The 13,421-nt window shown below is 41.4% G+C and overlaps 1 protein-coding gene across 4 annotated transcripts in view; it reads left to right on the forward strand.

The window, feature by feature from the left end:
• SLC17A5 (solute carrier family 17 member 5) overlaps nucleotides 1–12,998 on the forward strand; it is an 83,795-nt gene extending 70,797 nt beyond the window's left edge. For 3 of the 4 annotated variants that reach the window (XM_059701174.1, XM_059701170.1, XM_059701171.1), the window contains exons 10-11: nucleotides 5,453–5,543; nucleotides 11,663–12,998. In XM_059701174.1, coding sequence (XP_059557157.1) covers nucleotides 5,453–5,543; nucleotides 11,663–11,800 — 229 coding nt within the window. In that variant the 3' untranslated portion in view covers nucleotides 11,801–12,998. The remainder of the gene's footprint in view (nucleotides 1–5,452; nucleotides 5,544–11,662) is intronic. The other variant, XM_059701173.1, reaches the window with a different exon arrangement.
• Nucleotides 12,999–13,421: the final 423 nt, after the last annotated feature.

Raw genomic sequence — 13,421 nt, forward strand, 5'->3', positions numbered from 1 at the left:
GCCCTGCTGTGTGTGTGACAGGTGGGAGCTCCCCAACCCCCTGATGGGCCCTGCTCTGTGCGTGACAGGGTATGGAGCCCCAACCCCCCTGATGGGCCCTGCTCTGTGCGTGACAAGGGGCGGCGCCCCAACCCCCTGATTGGCCCTGCTCTGCGCGTGACAGGGTACGGAGCCCCAACCCCCCTGATGGGTCCTGCTCTGTGAGTGACAGGGGGCAGCGCTCCAACCCCCTGATTGGCCCTGCTCTGTGCGTGACAGGGAGTGGCGCCGCAACCTCCCCATCGACCCTGCCTTGAGTGTGACGGGGGGCGGTTCCCCAACCCCCCAATAGGCCCTACCCTGAGCATAGCTGAGGGTGGCATCGCAACCTCCCAATCCGCCCTGGTCTGTGCATGACAGGGGGCGGCGCCCCAACTCCCCAATCGGCCCTGCTCTGAGCCCGACCAGGGGCTGCACCTAGGGATTGGGCCTGCCCTCTGCCACCCGGGAGCAGGCCTAAGCCAGCAGGTCGTTATCTCCCGAGGGGTCCCAGACTGCAAGAGGGCACAGGCCGGGCTGAGGGACCCTCCCCTCCCCCCCGAGTGCACAAAAAATTTTTGTGCACCGGGCCTCTAATATATATATCTCCTATATAATAAAAGGGTAATATGCAAATTGACCCTAACAGCAGAACTACTGGGAATGACTGGTCACTATGACACACACTGACCACCAGGGGGCAGACACTAATATAGGAGATGCCCCCTGGTAGTCAATGCGCTCCCACAGGGGGAGTCCGCTCAGCCACAAGCCAGACTGATGGCTGCCAGTACAGCGGTGGTGGTGGGAGCCTCTCCCGCCTCCTCAGCAGCGCTAAGGATGTCCGACTGCAGCTTAGGTCTGCTCCCCGCTGGCAAGTGGACATCCCCCGAGAGCTGCCAGGCTGCCAGAGGGATGTCTGACTGCCAGCTTAGGCCCATTCCCCCAGGGAGTGGGCCTAAACCAGCAGGTGGTCATCCCCCGAGGGGTCCCAGACTGTGAGAGGGCACAGGCCGGGCTGAGGGACCCCCCCCCCGAATGCACAAATTTTTGTGCTCCGGGCCTCTAGTATATATATATAGTATATACACACACACACACACACACACACACACACACATATATATACACACACATATATATATACACACAAATACATATACACATATAGATATAAATTTAGAACCATGCCTGACATAAGGTTTTTCAATAAACAGTGTTCCTATTGACATATAAATATGCACATGGTATTTTCTAAGCCTTTTCTTCTATAGACTGAAATAGGGATTTTCTATGGATGGTTTTGTTGCCCGGATTCAAGGGAATTGGGTAGGTTTTTAACTATTAATGCCACAGAATTCTAGTACTCCAATAGCAAAAAATCCAGACTGAGTCCATGCACCATGTTTTTTCCAATCACTCATCAACCTTTCATGGCCCTTCCTGGCCTAGTGTAATATAAATACTTGAATGAGCTTCTTGGTGCTGACATTTAGAATTTCACAACATTCATCTGCACTTAATATCTGTCACTGAAAAGATCTGGCAGCACTGCTGTCAGTTCCTCCTACTGCCAAGGTGTTAATGGTTTTTTTAAAAAAGACAGGTTCTGCCAAGCTTGGTTAATTTAAGATACACTCCCTAAAGGGCATAAGCCAAGAAAAGTCCGTGCCACATGGTTTTGTCATTGTATTCTGTATGCATGAGTTTTGAACATAAAAATTTATGATGTTCATAGATAACTGAATTAGGTTCAGGATTTTTTTTTTTTATTCAGGCACTGTATTAGTCAGCTCAGGCAACCATACAAAAATGGACTAGGTACCTGAAAAACAAGACTTTATTTTTTCATACTTCTAGAAGCTGGAAGTCTGAGATTGTAGTGCCAGCATGACCAGGTTCTGGTGAGGACTCTTCCTTCTCCCTGTGTCTGCACATGGCCTTTCCGCGATACTTCCTCAACAAAGATCAAGAGAGCATCTCTCTCTTTCCTATTCTTATAAGACCCAGGGCACATTTTCCTCTTCATTTGGGGACGTGTGGGAGACAACTAATCAATGTGTGTCTCTCACATCAGTGTTTCTCTCTCCCTCTCTTCTCCTCTCTCCTTTCCATTCTCTCTAAAAATTAATAGGCCCTAGTTGGTTTGGCTCAGTGGATAGAGCATTAGCCTGTGGACTAAAGGATCCCGGGTTCAATTCCAGTAAGGGGGCACATGCCCAGGTTGCTAGCTTTATCCCAGCAGGGGATGTGCAGGAGGCAGCCAATCAATGATTCTCTCTCATCATTGATTTTACTATCTCTTCCTCTCTAAAATCAATTTAAAATATATTTTTAAAAGATCAGTAAGAAAAATATCTTCAGGTGAGGATTAACCAAAAAATTTAAATAAAAAGAGGAGAGGAATTTTAGGTCAGTAGCCTACAGCCGAGGAATTGAGAATCCTAAGCCCTAATAGAAATAGTATTATACCACTTTAAGGTTCTGTAGACTAGCCCTGGCTGGGAAGCTCAGTTAGTTAGAACATTCTCCCAACGCCAAGGTTGTGGGTTTTATCTCTGGTCAGGGCACATACAAGAATCACCCAATGAATGCATCAATAAGTGGAACAATAAGTCAATATGTCTTTCTCTCTCTCTTTCTCTCTTTTTCTCTCAATCAATCAATAAAATATATTTTTAAAGATTATACATACTAATAATCATCAAACTTCCTTAATTTGACTGGAATTTTATAATAACCTTGAATATCATAAAAATTAAAAGGTCTAATTGGACTTTTCTTATATGTAGGTGATTTTTATGACAAATAAATGCCATTTACTTGATTAATTTTTCTTTTAAAAAAATACTTTGATTAAATTCAGAGAGGAAGGGAGAGGGAAAGAGAAATAGAAGCATCAATAATGAGAATCATCCATCAGCTGCTTTCTGCACACACCCCCTCCTCCCACTGGGGATGGAGCCCACAACCCTGGCATGTGCCCTAACCGGGAATTAAACTATGACCTCCTGGTTCATAGGTCGATGCTCAACCACTGAGCCACACCAGCTGGGCTCGTTAACTCATTTTTAACTACACCACCACCTTTAAGTTTTCTTGCTAAAAATATCAGACCCAAATCTAATAAACCCTCTAGGATCTAGTCTAGATACTACCAGTGTGCAGGGGACATAATATTATGTTAAGTGATACCTTAGGGAAGCAATCTACAAAATCCAGAAAGTAGGACTATCTACAGGATAAAATCCTAGTTCCTTCAGTTAGAGAGAGAACAATGAAAAAGGAATGAACTACTGATCCACACAACTTGGAATGATGCTCAGCAACCCTAGTATGTAACTTAAAAGGTGGGATACAATATGATTCCATTTATAAGAAATTTCTGCTTAGGAATTGTCACCCTTTGGAGTTGATGCCCAAGTTGGGTGCCAGTCTCTGTGGGACTAAGCTCCAGCAGTCAGTGCAGCCAGAGCCCCATGGATCCATGCAAGGGGCCTCGAACAGCTGTGGGTCATGTGCACCGTCTCTGTGTATTGGATGAGCACATATGTTGTACTGGCCACTGGAAATAATAAAGGGGAGTAAACCATGAGTTTGCAGTGAGACTAGCGTCGGAATTAGCAAACATGAATTAGAGAACAGAGCCTCTTAAAACACATAGTACCAGCTTTAAAAGCATTAAAGATTCTGAAAAGACAGAGCTCAGTATGAGCTGAACTGGACAGAAAAAGCTTCATGGAACAGGTGCCAAGCAAGTGGTTTGGATGGACAGGAGTGTGGACTTCAGATAGTGAAAATAGATAAGTACCAGGAATGAGCATGGCAGAGTGAGCAGCTGGAATGAGAGCTGTCTGGGTCTAAAGCTGAATACTGTGTGGTGCTAGGAAACAAGGCTGGGTAGATGAGCCAGGGCCAGGCCACTGCAAATCAGGCAGAAGATGACAGTGAGCATTAAACCATCTTTGTAGGTTTTTGAGTAGGAGAGAGGTGACCCAACAAATTTAAACTTATACAGTCTGAAAGGCAATTCAACCATATATAAAATGTCCTTTAAAATGATTTTACCAGTGGGTTCTGTTTCTTGATCAGGTGCTAGTGACATGATTGTGCTCACTGTGTGAAGGCCTGGGGAAGGGGTGGGAAGGGGGGTCAACAGGGTAAAAAAGGGGACATCTGTAATACTTTCAACAATAAAGATAAATTTAAAAGATTAATAAATATAATAAAAACGATTTGCATTTATTTTTTAAAAAATTTTCAAGCTCCATATGGTTTTTACACATTTCCATATGTATATTCTACTTAAAATTTTTCTTTTCATATACTTGGTGGGATATGGGGGAGCTCAGGTGGGACCACCAGATATTTTACATATACACATCTGTGAACCCATCAATGACAAGGGAAGTAATTTATCACTAACTTGCCCAAGGTCACATAGATGGTTAATGGTGGAACTACGTAGGAATTTTTAGGTCTCCTGATTATCATCCCTATGACTTCTTTATAGAAAATGATAAGCATTTCATTCTTTTTAGGATGGTAACCAAAATATTGGCTATGGTAGCCTTGTTTAGTCTATATACATTCTTTATGTACTGGAAAAATCAACAGTTCATTAGCATTTCCCAAACACAGGCAGGAATTCTTTAAGGATTTGCATGTAAACATAGATAAGAATATCACACTCCCCTAAGATTTACCCTTAAAATAAATCATAACTTTTTCTGAGCTTATTAAAAATGCATTCTCTCTCTCTCTCTCTCTCTCTCTCTCTCTCTCTCTCTCTCTCTCACACACACACACACACACACACACACACACACACACACACACACTGTAGACTCAACTTGTCTACTTCTGGGACAGTATGAAAGGATTTCAGTATAAGTAGATATATAATAAGTAGAGCAAGTAAGATGTAAAATTGATATTCAGTATGATCTCATTTCTATAATAATATGTTAGAAATATACATAGAAAACATAATTAGGATATTTACCAAAATGTTAATGTTGATTATATATGGAAGGATTATAGATCATTTTATTTTTTCTTAATGTTTTTTGTTTGTTTTCAACAATGAAATAAATTTTGTGATCAGGAAATAACTTTTTTTAACTTAAAAAACGTAAGACATATCAAGCTTCCTATTTAGATATGCTCATGATGAAAATCATCTCTCAGCACTTTCCTATATCACTATAAACAGGATTTATTTCAATGGCCGTGTTTAAATAATGTTAGAATGCTATTTAACTATTTAAATGCAAGTTTTCACTAGCTAAACATTTCAGTAATGTCCTGTTCCAGTAAGGCATTTAATTTAAAGTTTCATAAGAACACAGCCTGGAAGTGGTATAGCTATCTATTGAAAAAAGTTACTTAAGTGTGTGATACAATATAACCCTCTATGAAAATGTTCCTGCAGGTATGCTGGCATCCTCCTGGGCATCACAAATACGTTCGCCACTATTCCAGGAATGATTGGGCCTGTCATTGCTAAAAGCCTGACCCCTGAGGTAAGGAGATAATTAACATATAAACTGAAGAGATCTAAACAGTTCACTGGAAGCTACACATCTGTGTCAAAGTTGAATGTACTTTAATTAAGAGTAAAATTCTGAATGTTTATTCTTATGCAATTCTTTATAGCAGCAAAAAGTAAATGTCTTAATGGGTAGAAATGTATATTTTCAAAGAACACTCCTTGGATTAGACAGAACAATAGAACTAAGTTTAAAAAAGATCTTATAGCTGAAACTACACAAGTACTTAAAAATTGTGATATTATATCATACAAATGACTGTGCTTTTTATTTGAATGAATAAAAATTGGTAATGTATAATTTTTCAAAAATTGGATGCACGAAGGTAAGGTACAGGAAGTCATGTGAGAATGAATAAGGAACAGTTGAAATAATGGAGACTGTTTAGAGGAGCAGAGACTTGGGAAGACTTCCACATGAAAGACAGCAACTTGCTCTCAGCAGTTTCACAAAGACAGATGGAGAGAAGTCATGAGGAGACCATAGGAAAGTTTTTTGTTTAAAGCTGTTGCTATATGGGATGAGCTGCCTTATGAATTAGTGAGCCCTGAAATAGTCAAACATGTTTTCAAAGGCATTTCTTGGGTGCTAATTAATGTGCCAGATACTGAGGATTCAGTGGCAAAAATGACAAGTTTCTGCACTTGAGAAAAATCATCATTTAGAGATTATATGAAATCAAATAAAATAAAGCATGACAAATACTGCAGAAAAAAAAATGTGTGCAGAGTGTTCTGGTCACAGAGGAGAGAATAGCTAGTCTGTGGGGATGGAGCACTAGAGGACTGAGCCCGGTGGGTGGGAAGAGGCCTGTACAGAGGTCCTAGGCCAGGGGTGGGCAATCTTTTTGTGAGTGCGTGCCCAAACCAGCAAAATCTCTGACTCAAAATTCTTCTGCGTGCAAACCCTAGTTTTTTGAGAACATGTTACGCCTACTTGATATCTCTTAAGGTGTACATATGTAAAGAACCTTGAAGAAATACTAAAATTCATTCAAGTGACAAAAACACAGTATATGATGATGAAAAATACATTTATTTTTTAATGTATACCTGTACACTGATAGTCCGACAGAAAACTATGACTCCGTTTGATATTATCAGTGGGACTTTTGCTGCTGCATCACTGATGACAGAGATTTTACATCAGGTTTATATTTCATGACCTTCAGAGATATGCACGAGCTGCTACTATCATCCGTCAGGCTACTCCTATTACGAGACTTAACAAAGTTCATCACTGAGAACAAAGATTCACAAGCGTATGTGGATGAAAACATAGAGAGTAACGCTGTTGCAAAGTTTTTTAAACAGAAAAAATTTTCTGGAATGGCATTCCAAGTCTTCAGTAGTTCATTTTCAACACTGTTGAAATTGCTCTTCCCCTCTCTCATCAATCCATGTCTATGGTTTTTAAGATAACTTGTTATGTAAAATTATTTATTTATCTAAGATGCACCTACACTGAATTTATCTGAAAAATAAAAAAGTTGATAGTAAGAAAAAAATTGTAAATGGAAGATTATAAGAGAGGGTTTCGCGTGCCAGCAAAAGTTATTGGCGTGCCATGTTTGGCATGCATGCCAGGGGTTGCCCACCCCTGCCCTAGGCCTTGAGGCCTGAGAAGTAGGGTGGGCCGAGTTGTCCGGCCTGCAGCTGGCAGCATGGGGCCAGATCAGTAAGCAGAGGCTCTGCCATCTAAAAGAGTTCCTCCAGGGACAGCCAAGATGGCGGCATAGGTAACACCTGAACTTGCTGCCGCGCACAACCACATTAAAACTACAACTAAAAGACAAAATGAATATCATCCAGAACCACAGGAAGGCTGACTGAGTGGAAATTCTACAACTAGAAGGAAAGAGAAAAGCGCATTGAGTCCGGTAGGAGGTGCAGATGTGTGGAAGTGTGGAGGTATGGAGGCGTGCGCGGAAGGGGCCGGCAGCTGGGTATACTGTTGTCTTTTTTAATCAGGAGGGAGTTGCAAGCTCCCGACTGCTCTGAACTCCAGTTCCAGGCGAGAATCTGGGGACCCAGACTCATACGGAGAGAAACTGGGCTGTCTGGCATTGGGCTAGAATGTGAGGGCGGCTTTCTCGCAGAGGTGCTTGCAGCGGTCATTGTTCCTGCACGGGGCCGTGGGACACAGAGACCCTGGGACCTGTCTGGGGCAGAGCAGATTGGCAGCCATTGCTCTTTGCTCTGCTCTGGTGATTCTGAGATCCCACCCCACTCAATTTACAATCCCACCCAAGCTGTGTGCAGAGGCTTTTGCATATGAATGTCCTGGCCTTTCTCTGCCTAAAAACCTGTCAAGCTGCAGCTGGGTCAGAGAGCCCCAGAGCTTCCAAAAGAAGGCCTAAGGCTCCTCAGCAGCCTGCACTGCTTCACAACTGGCCCTCATCTGGGCACTTCCAAACCCCACACAAAGAGGAGGAATCTACAGATCTCTCTGTAGCTCCTGCTGGGTGGCCTCAGGCAGTGGGTGACATTGCACCTCCTTAGAGATCCAAGAGCCAGTGTACCCAGTGGTCAGGGTGAGACCATTCAGATTACAACTCTTCATATCCATAAGAGACACACTCAGGGGGCAGACTCAGTGAGCACCAAAGCCCCACTGAAGCAAGTCCTGCCCCATAAGGGTGTCTCCAGCACCGCAGTTCTCCCATTGTAGACACAACTGGTCCTCACAGCCAATTGGCTTGGAGGACAATTCCTCCCAGTGATACCAACAGCAATCAAGGCTAAACTACAACAAGACTGTGCACACAGCCCACAAAGGGGTGCACCAAGAGTGTCCACCTCAGGTAATTAGGGAAGCTGAGCCACTGGGCCCTATAGGACACCTAGCACACAAAGCCACTCTATCAACACAGGGAAGTAGCCAAAATGCGGAGACAAAAAAACAGGTCCAAATGACAGAAATGGAGGAAAGCAAACTACTGGATATAGAGTTGAAAACCACGGTTATAAGGTTACTCAAGAATCTTCTAGAAACCTCTGAGAAATTTAGTGAAACCCTCAAGTATATGAAAAAGGACCAATCAGAAATTAAGCATACATTGACTGAAATAAAGAATATTATACAGAGATCCAACAGCAGACTAGAGGATCCTAAGAATCAAGTCAAAGATTTGAAATATTTGAAATACCCAACCAGAAAAGCAAAAGGAAAAAAGAATCCAAAAATACGAAGATGGTGCAAGGAGAGGAGCCTCTGGGACAACTTTAAGCGTACCAACATCCGCATTATAGGGGTGCCAGAAGAAGAGAGAGAGCAAGATATTGAAAACCTCTTTGAAGAAATAATGACAGAAAACTTCCCCTACCTGGTGAAAGAAATAGACTTACAAGTCCAGAAAGCGCAGAAAACCCCAAACAAAAGGAATCCAAAGAGGACCACACCAAGACACATCATAATTAAAATGCCAAGAGCAAAAGACAAAGAGAGAATCTTAAAAGCAGCAAGAGAAAAACAGTTAATTACCTACAAGGGAGTACCCATATGACTGTCAGCTGATTTCTCAACAGAAATGATGCAGGCCAGAAGGGAGTGGCAAGAAATATTCAAAGTGATGAATAGCAAGAACCTACAACCAAGATTACTGTACCCAGGAAAGCTATAATTTAGAATTGAAGGTCAGATAAACAGCTTCAAAGATAAGAAAAAGCTAAAGGAGTTCATCACCACCAAACCAGTATTATATGAAATGCTGAAAGGTATCCTTTAAGAAGAGGAAGAAGAAGAAAAAGGTAAAGATAAAAATTATGAACAACAGCCCTGACCGGTTTGGCTCAGTGGATAGAGCGTCGGCCTGTGGACCGTAGGGTCCCAGGTTCGATTCCAGTCAAGGGCATGTACCTTGGTTGCGGGCACATCCCCAGTAGGGAGTGTGCAGGAAGCAGCTGAATCGATGTTTCTCTCTCATCGATGTTTCTAACTCTCTATCTCTCTCCATCTCCCTTCCTCTCGTAAAAAAATCAATAAAATATATTTTTTTAAAAAATTATGGCCGAAGCCGGTTTGGCTCAGTGGATGGAGCGTCGGCTTGTGTACTGAAGGGTCCCGGGTTTGATTCCGGTTAAGGGCATGTACCTGGGTTGCGGGCACATCCCCAGTGGGAGATGTGCAGGAGGCAACTGATCGATGTCTCTCTCATCGATGTTTCTAGCTCTCTATCTCTCTCCCTTCCTCTCTGTAAAAAAATCAATAAAATATATTTTTAAAAAAATTATGAACAAATTGACAGCAAATACATATCTATCAACAAGTGAATCTAAAAATCAAGTGAATAAAAAATCTGACGAACAGAATAAACTAGTGAATAGAATAGAATAAGGGCATAGAAAGGGAATGAACTGAAAATTCTCGGGGGCAAGGGGGTGTGGTGGGTACGGGAAGAGACTGGACAAAAATCATACACCTATGGACGAGGACAGTGGGGCGGGGGGTAAGGGTAGGGCGGGGTGGGAACTGGGTGGAGAGGAGCTATGGTGGGGGGGGAACAACTGTAATAATCTGAACAATAAAGATTTATTTTTAAAAATTTAAATAAATAAATAAAAGGGTTCCTCCATTGTGTGTGAAATCAAAATAAATGATCTCAAAGGCCCTTTCTAACTCCAGTTTCCTATTTTTAAAAAAATCTAATGAACTGGTGAAATATATTCTTCGAGAAGCTGACTTAAACTTCTAAAAGAGACTTAGTTTTCTCTGTTTTGTCTCTGTAATCAAATTAACACTTTTAGAATATGCAAACTTTTTCATTACCAAATAGACTATTTCAGACATCTATGTGTTCACCATAGGCAATGCTCCTATACTCTGTTCCCACCAATTCCTTACTTAAATGAATCAGTATCAGTGCCCCTTGTTACTGTGTTCTCACATAACGGAAAGATATGTTGGGAAAGTGTTTGTTTTTTTCCTAAAATTCTGTGTCTCCATGTGGACATGTCAGAAATGTTCAACATAGATCATTGTGACAACACACTACCACATGTTACTTTCACTTATTGATACTCCCAGCGCTTATGCTAGGGAAATATGGACTCCTGAATTAAATCTTGAATGTTTGTAAAATGGGAACTGAACTGGATTTTGGATAAGTTACTAAAGCATTAGTTTAGTGATATCTTTTAAAAGTAAAACCACATTTGCTTTAAAATTAAAATTGCTTACAATGAAATTTACTGCCTCAAAAACTTTGTGGAATGAATCAGAGTATATATAAATAATTAAAAGTCAAAGTGTGTCTGAGATTCAGGTTTGGGGGTGGGGTTTTTTTATATGTTTTTTATTGACCTTTTGAGAGAGATAGAGAAATAGAAACATTGATAGATACTGATGGATTTTTGTCACATGTACTATTTGTTGAATCAGCTGCCTCACTCCCTACTGGGGATCGAGCCTGCAACCCAAACATGTGCCCTGACCGGGAATCAAACCAGCAACCTCTTGGTTCCTGGGTCAACACTCAACCGCTGAGCCACACCAGCTTGGCTAAGATTCATTTTTGTTACAAACAAAACAGCATTCTCTAAAAACTGGTGAAATTTTTGTTAAAAAGCCAACTAGGAGCTATGTGAGATTTCTGGTACAATTGATTGATTTTAAGTTACTCACTGTCTCCAAATAACACTAAGGTGTTATTGTATCCCATTAATGACACAGAGAAGCTTGGTCTTTAGGAATCCTAAGAAGCTGTCTTAAACATTTCTTCCTGGCATATGATGTAATTATTGACTGACTCCTCTAGGGTGGCAACACCCTGTTGGCATATCTAAATAGTTACTAAAATTCAAGATGGATTTCTAAGATTTTTTTCACCAAAATACATTCATCTCAGATAAGTATAACTTAACCCCACAGTGCTCCTTTCTTCAGATTTTTCCTTTTTTCTTCAGTAAATGACCTCATGCTAGCTTTCTACTGCCTTTTCTTTTTCTTTCTCATTGCCAGTTCTACTGGGTTGTGTGTGTGTGTGTGTGTGTCTCTGTGTGTCTGTGTCTATGTGTGTGTGCGCGCAGTGTGTGTTTAGCATTATAGAGTGAACAAGAAATTTTCATGTGCATTTTTTCTTTCTTTCTCTACAGAACACTATTAGGGAATGGCAAACTGTTTTCTGGATCGCTGCTGCTATTAATGTATTTGGTGCCATTTTCTTCACACTCTTCGGTAAAGGTGAAGTGCAAAACTGGGCCCTCGATGATCACCATGGACACAGAAACTGAAGGAACCAATAAATAATTCTGTCTCTACTCATGTATTTTTGCTTATCAGTAACCTAAAAGTGCCTTTGATATTTTAATATGTAAGCATTCTATATACAAGAAAAAAATTGTATGTGTATTAAATTTTTAAGGCTTGTAATCATGAAATGTCATTAGTGGCCAGATTAGTAAAATTAGCTATTTTTAATTATTAATAACATATATGCTGGAATTCATACTTAAGGGTCACATACCTGGCTGCAAGTCAGCAATATGAAGTAGAGGAGTTCTATTGAATGAGCTGAAGTGGACTCTTCTATGCCTTTGCTTAATTAAACTAGATTAATAAGTCTCAGGTCTTGGTAAACACCTATTTTCACCCACTTTCTTCATAATTATTTGTCATCAGCAATCCCTGACACTTAAGTTTCAAACTTTAGCATCTCCATGGCGCTGCCAGCCATTCTCTAATTCGGATCGGCAGCTGGGCTGAGGGAAGCATGCCCAGGCAGCTGCCACGCAGTCCCTTCCTGGCTTCAGGGACAGTGCCCAGCATTTATCAGAGGCGGCAGCCAAGCCCAGGCACAGGGCCAAGTCTCTGGATGGTGTTCTTCCCCTGGGGGCTGTTAAGGTGCAGATACAACCCCGAGGAGGCAGGAGCATTGAGATCACAGCCATGGCTCTGAAGAATCCTCAAACTTTCCCCTCCCAGGAATATCGATTGGCATGTAACCTGCGAGAGCAAAGTGTGCTGCCCAATTAACCACTAACGCCATCATCCTTGATTAAAACTACCTTTGAGTAGATCAGACTATAAGTTCCAAGTCCTGTGTTCTATGAGCTACGCCAGCTATTTGTCCAAATGTAAGACCCTGGTTGCAGTTTAAGGTTTAAGTGACTTTTAAAGGCCACGTCTCCTGAGACCAGTTATAATGTAAAGGTGAAAATCATCTTCCTGCCGATTCTTGAAATCATACTTCCATTTTTTCCTAGACCGTCTTCCAGTGGGTTTTGAACATACTTTGAGGGCTTTTATGTGATTAGAACTTGGTTTATGTTATATGTTTGTTCAACACTACCTGTAACATTTTAATAAAACTGCTTAATGTAATATGATGTGAATAATTTCTGTAAATTTATTTTTAAATCTGTAAATAGCTTTGGGTTGCAGTGGTGATATTTCTTTTATAAATCATCAAAATAAACCTTTTTTGATTGATTTTTGGATCTGACAGTTCTATGATATTTTCTAGTGTCCACAGTGGCTATTTTACATCTTTTCTGCCATCCTCCTAAAGCCCCCAATGTACCTCGACATGCATCTCTGCCACACCAGGTAGAGGAGAAGTAGGCCAGCTATTTAAAATGGAAATCAAGCCCTAGCTGGTTTGGCTCAGTGGGTAGAGCGTCGGCCTATGTACTGAAGGGTCCCAGGTTCCATTCAGGTCAAGGGCACATGCCTAGTTTGTGAGTTCAATCCCCAGTAGGGGGCATGCAGGAGGCAGCCAATCAATAATTATCATCATTGATGTTTCTATCTCTCCCTCTCCCTCTCTGAAATCAATAAAAATATATTAAAAATAAATAAAATAAAAGAGATATTGCTATTGCCATTGACCTGCCCTTTCTAGCCCACCACTGA

The sequence above is a fragment of the Myotis daubentonii genome, chromosome 6, assembly GCF_963259705.1.
Source record: "Myotis daubentonii chromosome 6, mMyoDau2.1, whole genome shotgun sequence".
Lineage (NCBI taxonomy): Eukaryota > Metazoa > Chordata > Mammalia > Chiroptera > Vespertilionidae > Myotis > Myotis daubentonii.